This window comes from Seriola lalandi, unplaced genomic scaffold, assembly GCF_002814215.2.
Source record: "Seriola lalandi dorsalis isolate HSWRI2012SDOR001 ecotype SW California unplaced genomic scaffold, Sedor1 jcf7180001974032, whole genome shotgun sequence".
Lineage (NCBI taxonomy): Eukaryota > Metazoa > Chordata > Actinopteri > Carangiformes > Carangidae > Seriola > Seriola lalandi.
Genome location: NW_019444698.1, coordinates 1 through 12,394, shown reverse-complemented (window position 1 = coordinate 12,394; position 12,394 = coordinate 1). Strand labels below are relative to the sequence as shown.

General features: G+C 41.7%; 1 protein-coding gene across 1 annotated transcript; it reads right to left on the bottom strand.

Moving 5' to 3' along the window:
- Positions 1–46: 46 nt before the first annotated feature.
- Positions 47–12,279, bottom strand: LOC111653387 (rho-associated protein kinase 2-like; the record flags this gene model as incomplete). Its single annotated transcript, XM_023403990.2, has 26 exons — positions 47–324; positions 466–733; positions 860–938; positions 1,091–1,179; positions 1,280–1,350; positions 1,846–2,014; positions 2,149–2,340; positions 2,580–2,674; positions 2,771–2,864; positions 3,043–3,229; positions 3,445–3,548; positions 3,878–3,947; positions 4,063–4,247; positions 4,494–4,654; positions 5,478–5,637; positions 5,940–6,046; positions 7,455–7,701; positions 8,112–8,203; positions 9,021–9,156; positions 9,564–9,612; positions 9,702–9,790; positions 11,003–11,057; positions 11,184–11,343; positions 11,459–11,550; positions 11,893–12,031; positions 12,135–12,279. Coding segments are annotated over 26 exons (3,453 nt in total), but the record flags the coding sequence as incomplete, so codon positions are not given.
- Positions 12,280–12,394: the final 115 nt, after the last annotated feature.

The window sequence follows — 12,394 nt, the reverse complement described above, 5'->3', positions numbered from 1 at the left end:
ATACAAACAAGAACAAAACCAATACTGAAAAAAAAAAGCCTTGCCTGTTTTTTACAGCCTGTCTAAAAAGCAAAACCTGTTCGGACAGGCTCCACTGTCGGTGATTCTACCTGCTCTTGCTGGTGGGGAGCTGTCGACTGGGCCTCCTCATGGACTGGCTGGGTTGAACCTTCATGGAGGCGCGTGGCGAGGAGCGTGCAAAGTGCTCTGGTGGTGGAGGCTTCTTGGGAATCTTCTTGACCAGCCGGCTCACCCACTTCTGCTGCTCCTCCTGAGACACGGCCAGCAGCAGCAGGTTCTTGGCTGTAGATACGTCGTAGTTTACTGGTGGTAAAAGAGGAAGAATTTTCAGTTAGTATCAACATGTTAAGATAGTATGTTAAACCCTAAAACTACACTAATGCTGCACCAATCTTAGTTCATAGATGAGTGTTTTGGTAAAAACCATGTACTGAAGCATCCTACCTTTGCAGGGAGCAATGATCTCCTCCTTCTTATCCATGTGGTCTTTGTGGCACTTGATGTGGCAGCGCCGGCACTCCAGAGCAGGTGGCGGCTTGAACATGTTCCACAGCGGCTTGGTGCAGGCCTCACAGTTGGTGGGGAAGTGGTAGAGCGTGGGGATGAACTCGTGGCCCTTGTGGCAGATGTAGCTGGACTTCTCTCCAATGGCCAGCGGCTCCACAGGAAATTCTGGCTCCTTTTTGCTCTCGCCCTCATTGGCATAAAGAATCTGGAGAGAGGATCAAAGATGAGGATGGAGGACTTTTGTTGATTATCAAAAGCACAAATTTAGACAATGGATCAAACACCATACATTAGTCTATTAAAAAAACATTAAAGCAGATCTGGGACAGACCTGAAATATCCTGGGAATCTCTTTGGCATCAGCACGGTACACATCTGTTTGAGTGACAGGCCTCACGTGGAAGAGTTTGCTGTGTGATGGAAATTCGTCTCGTTATATCCCCTTATCAAAACATATCACTTGCATTAATGTGAACTGCTGCATCTTAATACACAAGCCAACACCACCACAGGAAACAATGGTCACACAAACTAAAGCTGGTGATTGAGGTGTTATACTCACTCTATATCGAGCACCATGTAGGGAATGGACTGCTCTCTGTCTTGCTCGCTGTTGTAGAAGAGAATCTTCTTGCTGCTCACCACAACATACTGCAGCAACAGAACAGATATGGTGAGAAAACATGTATATCAAGGAAAAGTACTTTTTTTCTGCACCACCAAAGCCGCTTCATTCCCCCTTTATTCATACCTTTCTCTCCCATCCAAACTTTTTGGTGTTGTTCCTGACAGGGAGAGAGAGCCACCCCTCAAGCCTCGTTTCTGAGAGAGGATGAGACATGAAAGATTATATATGAGCACAATCTGCCAGTTTCTATTTAGATGAATGCTGTTTTCCTAAATGAACGGCTGCTTGACTTTCACATCACATGAGTGAACTGGATATTTATTCGTGTGCACCAACGCTGGGTACCTTTACAAACTGTTTAAGACTAACTGATAGCAGCTCTAAACCAGTTATGTATTGAAAGTGGATTTAGTTATGCAAGAGGGTGAATTACTTCCTGTTACATTTGCACATACACATTGCAAATGTGGCACAACTATTGCAAGCACATAAACTTATCTTTTTAAAGTCAGAAATACCTTCAAAAGTTAAACCTTGTCCAACCGACAAATTTAAAAAAACAAAACAAAAACAAAAACATATCTGTCACAGTTTTATGTCACCCTAAATGACACCAAATCTATTCTGTATATATGAAGTTTATAGACTGACATGTTTGGGAAGGTGTCACACAGTGGTCAAGCTCTTACCTGCGAACGCATCATCAGCATCAAACTCCGGCCCGCTGCTGACACTGGCAGAGTCCATTGATTGAACACTGAGCGACTGCAGGAGGTTCCTCAGCTGCTCGATATCGCTGTCCTTACTGTCCAGAGCCATCTGCAGCTCAATACGCATCTGGCTCTCATCCGCCAATTGCTACAATTTAAAAAAAAAAAAACAACAGAAGAAACAAGATCCAGTCAAAGATACTGGAGAGGATGGGGAATGATTATACTTGACATCAGAGACAAGAGAAATCAAAATTCTGGTGTCAACTTTGTGTGACCTACCGCTTGCATTTCGTTGATCTCTCTCTGGTATTTGATGATGGTGCTGTTGAGTTTTTCCTTCTCCGACCTCAGCTCCAGCTGCAGCTTCCTGTTCTCCTTCTCCTTTCGCCGCATGTCTGTGTCATTGCCACGGCGACTGCCTCCGCCCCGGACCTCCTTCCTGTTCATGATCTCCGCCAGCTTATTGACGGCCTGCAGACGGACGTGAGTTTCAGAGTTGTCTGGTTGTAAGAGAGCTTCAGGATCTGATTGGGTCGCTTCCCAGAAAATAACCCAGATCAAAAGGGCAGGTCTTCTCTAAAATGAGCTCTTTTAATTTTAAAACAAAACCTCCCCAATTGCTCTCTTAGTGTATGTAACAGTGAAGCACATACATAGTATTACATACATATGATTAGCAGTCACTTTGCTGGAGTTTAACACAGACTCACCTGAGTTTTCAGTGTCCTCTCAGACTGCAGCTGCTTGTCAAACATCTGTTTCATCTGGTTGATCTGCTGCTCCCAATCCTTTGATTTATCTGACTCTGAAAATACACCGAAACAAAAATGTGAAATGTGAACCCAAAAACCAGAATCTGCATGTGATAAAATTTTGGTTTCAACGTTTGAAGTTTAAATACCTTCTATTGCCTCCCTCAGTTTGTTGTTCAGCTCCTCCTTCTCATTGGCGAGGTTGGCAACGTCACTGGTCAGGGTGCGGTTGGCCTCCTCCAGCTGCACACAACAGGATATTCATTATGAGCACTGTCTACACTGTCTGCCACTGCCACCTGTTGTCCAACCTGAACACTGAAGTTTATTTCTGTTTCCACTGTGTCTTTAGAATGCTTGAGCATGCACTGCTGTGTGACAGTTCCTGTGACAGCACGAGTCAGAGGATAATGCAACGCACCGAACTGATGGTGATGTCCTTCTCAGCGAGCTCTTGGCGATGGCGGGCCATCATCTCCTTCAGTTCCAGCTCCTTCATTATCTTCTCCTTCTCCAGGTCTGAGTACTGCTCCTCAGCGATGGAGCGTGCCAGCTGCTCTGAGTCAGCCTTTGTCAGAGTGATCTCAAGCTGAGCTGCCAACGAGTCCCTGAAGGAAGTTAAAGAACAAAATCAAAGACTGAACAATTACTAATCACTAACACAGAATATAAACGTCTCGTTCATAAGTGTAAATGAACTGCCTGCTACTTCCTTATATTGTCTTGCCGTTGGTCACGTTTCACAAAGCACTTTTGGATTTAGTCACCGGCGTTTGAAGCGGATTTAAAAGGAAACAATAATTTTTTCAAACAGCAGAATCACCTCTCCTCCTGCAGCTCCTGCAGAGACTGCTGCACATCTTTAGTGAGTTTGTTCCTCTCCTCACACTCCTCCTTCAGCTCACGAACCTGGGTCTTATACAACGTCTGGAAAACACAGGACACAGGTCAAACACAACTCACAGGTAATATATTAACAAGAGAAGCAAGACAGTTTCATAACAATAATGGATATATACAGTGTGTGCAGATGAGTCGATAAAATAAAACTATGATAAAAGGAAACATATCATTCAAGTGCCATTAAGCAGCGGTTCACTGCACACAACAACGTGCATTAGCCACTGAAATAAGAGGAATGTTGTTCTGATGGCACATTACTGCCCACACACTCAGTAAGATACAGAATGTTAATGTGTTGCACTGTGCCGTTTTACATCAACATTTATAATAACAAAGAAGAATTACAGACTCACAGAGAAATACTGCTCAGCCTCTAACTGGTCCTGTAATTCCTTCATTTGCCCGTCTGTGTCTTGTCTTTCTCTGTGGACAAAAACAAAAAACCTGTATTACTCATCATGCTCGTTTTGGCTCAACTTGACAGTAGGAGTGCAAGCAAAGAGTAAGATGCAAAGAGTATAATGAAATGTGCACTGACTTGCGCAGCTCTTGGTTCTGTTTCTCCAAGCTGCGTTTAATGTCCAGCAGGTGATTGGTTTCCTGTTTGAGCTGCTTCTCTGAGGTTCGCAGAGTGCTGAGTTGCTGGTTCTGGGCCTTCAGGTCATTTTGAGTCAGGGTACGTTTCTGGGTCTCCTGCTCGATCTTCAATGTCAAGTTCTTCACCTGAAAGAAGGGACAAAATACAGAAGGAGAGAGAAATGAGGACTGGCTGTTTATACTGTTTATAATGTTAAATTTGCCTTTCTTATTCTTCTGTCTGCACTTCCTGTCTTTGTAAACTGAATGACTGTTATTCCTCTCCACCTCAGAATGGACACAATGTTACATAAGCTTCAGGATTTGTTTCTCTAGATTTCATTTAATATCTAAACACTTCACTGGTCTCCTGCACAGAGTATAAACACTTGCCTCCTCAGTGAGGCGGTCCTTATGCCTGCGGAGCTCGTCTAGTTTCTGTAATGCCTGTTTGTAGTCGCAGTCCATCATGCTGCTGTGTTTCTCCAGCTCCAGTATCCTGTTCTCCAGACGCAGTTTGGCTACTCGCTCCTCCGCCAGCTTCTGCTCCATCTCTGCATGAGTGTGAAGACGAGATAAGGTGGTGAGGCGGTGAAGAAAACCACTGTGATTTATTTTAGGTTTTTACTCTTAGACTGACAGAACAGCTGGAACTCACACATACTGGAAAATTGTGATTTGTTTGTAAAAAATTAACTATTTTTAAATTCTAATACAGTTCATCTGTGTTTGTTAAAGCTTATATAACAAATTAAAATGCAAATGAAACACCATCAAGTTTTCACTTTGATGATAAAGCAACACACTATTTGTGAGTTTCTGGCAGGGTTGACAATATTGCATTTCTCTGATAAAACATTTAATCTTAACCAGGTTCGGCTCATTTGAACTCAGAGGAAAAAGATAATCGGAATTATAACATGGACGTGAGCTGATCTGGGCTTCAGTATTCATTCACTGCTCATTCGAGGCAGAATTACAACAAAAAACTGTATCACTTTACTGTAATGCAGCCTTTTAGACCAGCAAGAGATAACGTATAAATTAATATTCAATATATCTTAATTTCACAATATTTTAATAGCCACAATCCCAGTGGATTTCTACCCTCACCAATACTGAAATTACATCAATACACAGAATTTAGACCATGCACTTATGTAACTTCCCTTTTGAAGCAATTGTTGCACAAATAAAAAGTTGCACTAGAGTGAAGTCAGTGAAGTCATCACTTCAGAAAGTTCGAGTCTTACATTAAATCTTTTTCCTTCACAGGATATAATGTCTAATGTGGTCCAAGCTGGGATAAACAGGCTGTTGAAGTAAACAAGCAGGTGAGAGAACAACATCCTCGAAACAAAAGGTTGATGCCCTCACCCTTCATGGACTCTGACTTGGCTCCCTCTATAGTTACTTTGATCTTGCTCTTGTCTGCCAGCAGTGCCCTGGTGGCCTTATGAGAGCTCTCCTCCTGCTCCAGCTCCTGCTGCAGCACCTTCAGCTTGTAGGTCAAATCAATCTCTTTGTTGCTCTTCTCCTATACAGACAGGAAACAAGGGTGGAGGTGTTGTGAGAAACCTGGCTATCACTATAACAACAAACATCCTGGCAGAAACACAGCACCCTTTCAATCATGCAAAAATACTAACTGCTATAGTAAATGCATTAAAGCTCTGAATGATTTTAGTAAATGCCTGCTCTATTTTTTCATTTATATTGTCAGGGAACAATGCTGTCCCTGAACTAAAGGCAGTTTGAATTGTTCAATGGAAGAAATCATCACCATTGATTACTACAGTGCTTCTACAGTTACAATTCAGTTAGATTTTCTTGATGTACCTTCTCTAGGTCAGTGTGCTTCTCCTGAAGCTGTCTCTTCTCAGCCTCAGCTTTGGACAGAGTCTGTCTCTGCTGACGTGCCTCCTCTTCCAGACCAGAGATCCGTCCTGCAAGATGAATACAAGACAGTCCTCAGAGAAGCATGTTTCAATGAGAAAAAATACATCCTCATCGTACACTATATGCACTATATGCTTACACATAATCCCACCAATCAAAGCCACAGCGGGCAGGTCAGGGATTTTTCTTTTCCTTGTCTTATTGTCAGTAATTCCATGCGCTCCAATGAGTTTATTTACATACACACAATATCCTGATTGCTCAGAGTAATCAGCTTTAGATAATATTTGGATTCTGAATATTAACATGGTTCAAGTGAATGATTTCTCTCCATTATCCTGGTTGGTTGGAGAAAGTGGTTCACTGCAGATTTAATTACAATAGCAATTTGACAAAAGCTGATGAAACAAAGCTGACTGCAACATTTTCACATTCAAACAAATGCAGAGACCGAGCTGCGTTTGCTTCCAGTATGACCTCACCACAATTCACACAATCAGATAAAAGTCTTTATAAGACAGTTTAAATAGCCTGAGTGCTGCTTTAATCAGATTATGGTTGAATTATTAGCCTTGATGTAAACATGCTCCCTTGAATAGTTAAATAAATGAATCCTGGGACCTGCTACTGTCGCACACTGACCAGCTGCTATGGAGCATGTTGGTCAGCCATTGTTTTATTCAAGGGCTTTTGAGTGTCTCATACTCACTCTCTGTGCTAAGATTTGTTAAACCAGCGTGACAAAGGCGGCTTAAGCCTTGTCTCTGTAAATATCATTTACATATATATTATCATTTGTATTTTTTTATATCTGGACTCGTGGCCTTTGTGGCTCCGTACAGCCGCTCCAGACAAACCTGTTTTAATAAAAACTCTTACAAATAAATTCAAATCAACCTCTCTCACACACAGACCACAGACAGTGAATGTGTTGTTTGCTGAATGGATTCAGGCGACAGTGCAAACTCTTGAGGCCCGGAAAGCCTACTTTGGTGCCCTCAGTGTTTGTGTGGTACATTGCTTTTGGCCACCTCACTGCCCTCTTATAAATCTGCCATGTAAGCTGGAAGGCAGGCAGAAGGAGAACGATTTGAAGTGGCAGAGAAAACTCATTTTTAAACAATGCGTGTAATAGAATTTCCACCTCATGAAAATGCAGGTAACCATATCAGCAATTCCTAAAACAGCATTTCACACACTGAAGTGCACACCTGCAGCCTGCAGCCATGTACCTGTTCCAACTATTCATGACCAGATTTTTTTTTCCTGATCACACAAATTCCCATACTCATATGTAGGTGTTGCCTGTTGTCTCCTGTGTTTAGTTTATTGTTCACAGGGGTTTGGTAGGAGCGAATGTGAAAAGACCCTGGCTGGAAAAAGTCACCTTAAGAATTAAACAAATAAAAATACATATATTCAGAGTCTTTCCAGGCCTGTGTTTGTTTCACCTACCCATCAGGTCGCTGATGGTCTCTGAGCCCTGGCTGTGCTCCCTCCTCTCCGTCTCCAGAGCCGCCTGCAGGCTGATGCATTCCTTCTCCAGACTCAGCTTGCTGCGCTCCAGCAGGCAGCACTTGTCCTGCAGCTCGCGTACGTTGGCCTCTAGCTGCTGCAGCTGCTTGCTGCTCTCCGTCTGGGTTTTACGGAGCCTCGTCGCCGCCTCAGACTCGGCCCGCAGCAGAGTGTTGGCTTCTTCCAACTGAGGGCGACAATGATTGAAAAAAGTGTTTGAAGATCAGTCAGGAGTTTGATTTGGTTACTCATCACTTTATTTTAATCTCTTTGTTGACAGTTACAGTATGCTGTGAGTCTTGTGCATTCTTACTTTCAGATGAAGTATATTACATACACAAAAAATGGCTCAATGAAATACATGACACACATTAATTGGCACCTGTTTAGAGTGATTTTATATATTATTGATGTCTGTTTATATCAAGGCTTTATTCCATAATATCTCCAATCAATGATGTAGTGAGACAAAACATTGTTTGCAATCCTATAACTCAAAAATAAATGCATACAAAGACATAAATCTTAATACTAGTTAAGGAAAAGCTTTTCTAATTCATATCCCACTGACAAAACTAAACACTAAGTAACACTGACCTGTTTCTGTAGGTGAATGTTCTTCTCGTTGGAAATGTGTGAATTCTGGTTTCTTCTCTTCATGTCGTCCAGCTGGTCTCGTAGGCTGTTGACTGTATGACACAGAAGAACACAGACTGATGAGCTCTGTTTTAATTAAGTTAAGTTAAAGCATGCATCAAGTATCTGATATAAGCTGTTATTACATCTCCAGCAATCTCCAGCAGTGGAAAAGAGCAGAATGTAAACAAAGTCAACACTGTTTTCTGACACAAAACTCAGGTATTCATCCTTTATTAGGAACAGGACAATGGTGCAATAAAAATGTGTCAAGTGTTATTTTAGAATATCAAAATAGCAAAGGCAAAGAAACTATATTATAGCATAGCCCTTTCATACTGTTTTCCTCTGCTTCACATGTCTATTTGACCAGGTGATGGCAGTATCATCCACATTATCTCTTTCTGTAAACTTGCATCAAAATTATTTTGTCACCAAAAGCCAAAGCAAACCAAAACATTGCTAAATTCACACAAGAAGCTGTCAAGAGGTGATTTGTTTTTTTGTTTTTTTACAGTGTCCCTTATTAACTGTATTTAAAAATCACCATGATCCTTTGGCACTAAGGGCTTCTGAAAAAACTCTAATCCCAAAAACACATAAACTGTGGGACGCATCAAATCTGCCTCCACTTGAAAAACAGTATATTTTAATGTCTCACTCTGTAAGTAAAAGAAAACATTTTATCATGCAACAGGATAATGAATCCATTGTGTCACATTAGTACATGACATCTTGTCTTAATCTAATCTACTATACTAATGATACTAATATGATTATTGCCATTAAACTTCTTATGCAACAGAGTAAATGTAAGTTCTCATATTAGGAACTAATGATGTGTAACTGAATTAAAAGCCTTTAAATCACCTTCGTTCTCCAGGCAGCGCTTCCTGTCGGCCTCGCTCTCAGCCTTGCGGTGGCTCTCCAGGCTCTTGTGCTGCAGCAGGGCCTTCTCCCTCTCCAGCTGCCTCATACTCGACTCCAGGTTCTTCCTTCCGCTCACCTAAAATCAGCCATTAAACACTTTGTTCAGCCTGTCCTACATGGCTGGTTTTAACGCTGCTGTAATTCCATAACTTTATCTCTGGGTTTAATACGAATCTCAATCCCAACAGACGCTGTAATGTGGCTATTAGGATTCTGCCGGCCCTCCATCTGAACCTCACTGGATATGACACATTGGTATTCAACTGAAATGTGGTCAAGGGAGGATAATAAGAAATCATTATTCTGATTTAAACACAGCTTTTGGGAAAAGCCATAAAAATGGATGAAGAAGATTAACATGATCCCTGAGGAGAAACTCATTTGTTTCACAGCCAAATATTAAAAGTGAGACAAAGCCAAAAATATTCAAGTGATCTTCAGCAGCAGGTGTCTGCACTATAGATTTTGAAATGATCAGCCTACCTCTTCCTCAAGCTCCTTAGAGATTTTGTCCAGACGACTCATGGTAGCTCTGTGGAAAAGGAAACAGGACATTTATAAAACTTTTGACAATTAGAGCCACTGTGCTCGAGTGTGTTATTGGAGCAACAGCTACTGTACCTGTATTTGTGCTCGAGATCATCTTTAACCTGCTTGTCATTATTGATCTGCACCTCTAGGTGGCGAAGTTTCTTCTGCAATGCTGCTGACTGTAGAAAAAAAAAAATCAACCAATCACACAGGTCTTTATGACTTGGAGAACTCATCAGATGCTCCAGTTAAAAACCTGTTAGCAACCTTTGCTGCATGTCATTCATCTTTCCTGTGATTCAAATGTGTCTTATGTAATGAAGCATTTTACATAACTGGCACTCGTCAGGAGCATTTTTTGAATTGTACATTGATGAAGTGATCAGTAAATCTGCATTAACTGATTTTTGAATATTTGGAGGCAGCTGAACAAGCTGACATATTATCACCTTTTAAATTGTGTAAATAGTTGTCTACTTGCACATCTAGCAGACACAGAGCATCATTATAATTCATTTGGGAGTTTTGTTTCTGGCGACCTGATCGATGCAAGTCAAATATTCACTCTCTTGAGCTATTGTTTGGTCTCCACCAACTCCTGGGGGCAGTTTTTTTTTTTTCTTTTCTCTGTCTCCTCAGCTGCTAAATGCTGTTCACCAGCTCATCGTTAACTCTGCCAGTCAGCTGGCAGGCTGAACCAAAACATAAAGCTGCAGACTGTAGAACCAAAACGATGAGCTAAAAGAAAATAAAAAGTTTTGTGGGACTGAGGATTCAGTCGCAAAATCAGGTGATAATTCTCTGTGGGTTTCTGGTTACTAACAACAGCTCTCACATTACACATCATCATTTGAATCTTTGATGTTAATAAAAAATACACTGATTATTGCAGCTTTAACGTTTTGACTTGGACTTGAAGGATAAGCTCATTACATAAGAAAACAATTAACCCTCAAAATAAACATAATACCCCTATGGCTCACACACATATTGTAATTTCTTGCGGAGCTAAAACTTTTAGAAGACATATTGCAGTGACAGTGTTTGAGGAGGGATTGTCAAACTGAAATAAAAAAACAGGGCCTTTGCTTGTGATGGGGGGGGTCTTCCCCAGATTAGCTTTTAGCTCAGCCACTTACCCTGAAACAGCTAAAGTCTTTCTCTGCGGCTAAGAACACAGAAATTCTACCAAAGTACTAATAAATCATGGGATCAGGAGAAGAAATCCTCCTCTGAGTCATTTCCATCGTAATCCTTAATGCTTTTCAGTGCGACCATGTAAACTGATGCCTGCCTTATTCCCTAAGAAGCTAAGAAGGGGGCGGCATGTGCTACTGCAGCTCATCATGGTGCACTGGGCAGTTACTGTGTGTGGAAGTGACAGCACCCACCTCTCCTTTCGAATTCTCATGGGCCACTGAGGAATTGTTGGAGGCATTTAGCAACCTGAAGAAGGAGCAAATCAACACAAAGTCAAGACCACAGTTGAGAACAAATCTATAAGCTGTTATTTTTTTTATGTATGTCAAAACGTTGATGGACTGGAGACGGCTAGAAAAAGTGAAAACTTACTGGTCTTCTTTGAAGTAAGTGAAGCCAACAAAAGGTAACTGATTTCCAACAAAGGCCTTAGGTTTGGGGAAGGTTTCTACATCGCCTTTGTCATCTTCAATCTCATCAAAGTTACTGGTGTCTATGTCACTGCTCAGCTCCGGGACCACAGGGGCGACCGCTGAGGAGAGACAGAGACGGAGACAGAAACTAAGTGTGAAATACTGGGAAAGGTATTTGAGTCACATAAAATGCTCATTTCATGGGCTCAGGTGAAGCCCGTGTTCAATACTAACTCTCTCTGATGGTGTTAAAGGTCCATTGGTCATTCTTGAAGAAAGGGTGTCGCTTGATTTCCTCCACGCCGTTCCTGCCCAATCGCACCTCCCTCAAAACAAAGAGAGTGAATGAGTTGTGGACCGGTGACTAAAGCTGCCCTTTGTCCTCGGTTCAACAGTATCAGTGGCGTCAGGAAAACATCACCTATTCATACATATTCTATTCTGAAAGTGATTACATTTAAATGCAAGCAAGACTCTGATTTCCTCTGGCCCAAAGCATCACAAACCAAACCAGTGGTAAACATAAGTGTGCTATTTACAGCTCTATAGCATCAGCATGTTATATAACGTCTGCAGTACAAAACACCCTTCATAAAAAGCCACTATGTGCTCCCTGCTGGTGTCACCACATCAACATTTAAAAACTGAAACATTCTGACTCTTCATACCTGTCAGTCAGGAAGGCACAGATGATATTCTTGGCATCTTTAGAGATCTCCACATCATCGGGGAAGTTCAGAGAGTTCTTATGGTCCATTATCTTACTGTACGTTCCGACCAGGGAGTCGGCGTAGAACGGCGTATCACCTAACAGCAATTACAGGAAGTTAGCAAAGGAAACTACATTAAAAACTATTTATGTCACTCTTGTTTTGTACTGTCACTTTGACTTCATGAGATGTTTACTGACCAACAAGCATCTCGAAGATGAAGACCCCTACAGACCACCAGTCACATTCTCTCCCATAATAACCATCTCCTCCCTGGGACTTCAGCACCTCCGGAGAGATGTAGTCTGGAGTCCCGACGGCCGTATCACAGTGCACCATGCCGGTCTGCAAAACAAAATCCAGGAATCACACATCAGGCTTTTAGTCTTAAAACAATTTACAGTCATTAATCCAAACATAAGTTTATAAGAAACAAATCTCTCTCTCTCTCTCTCTCTCT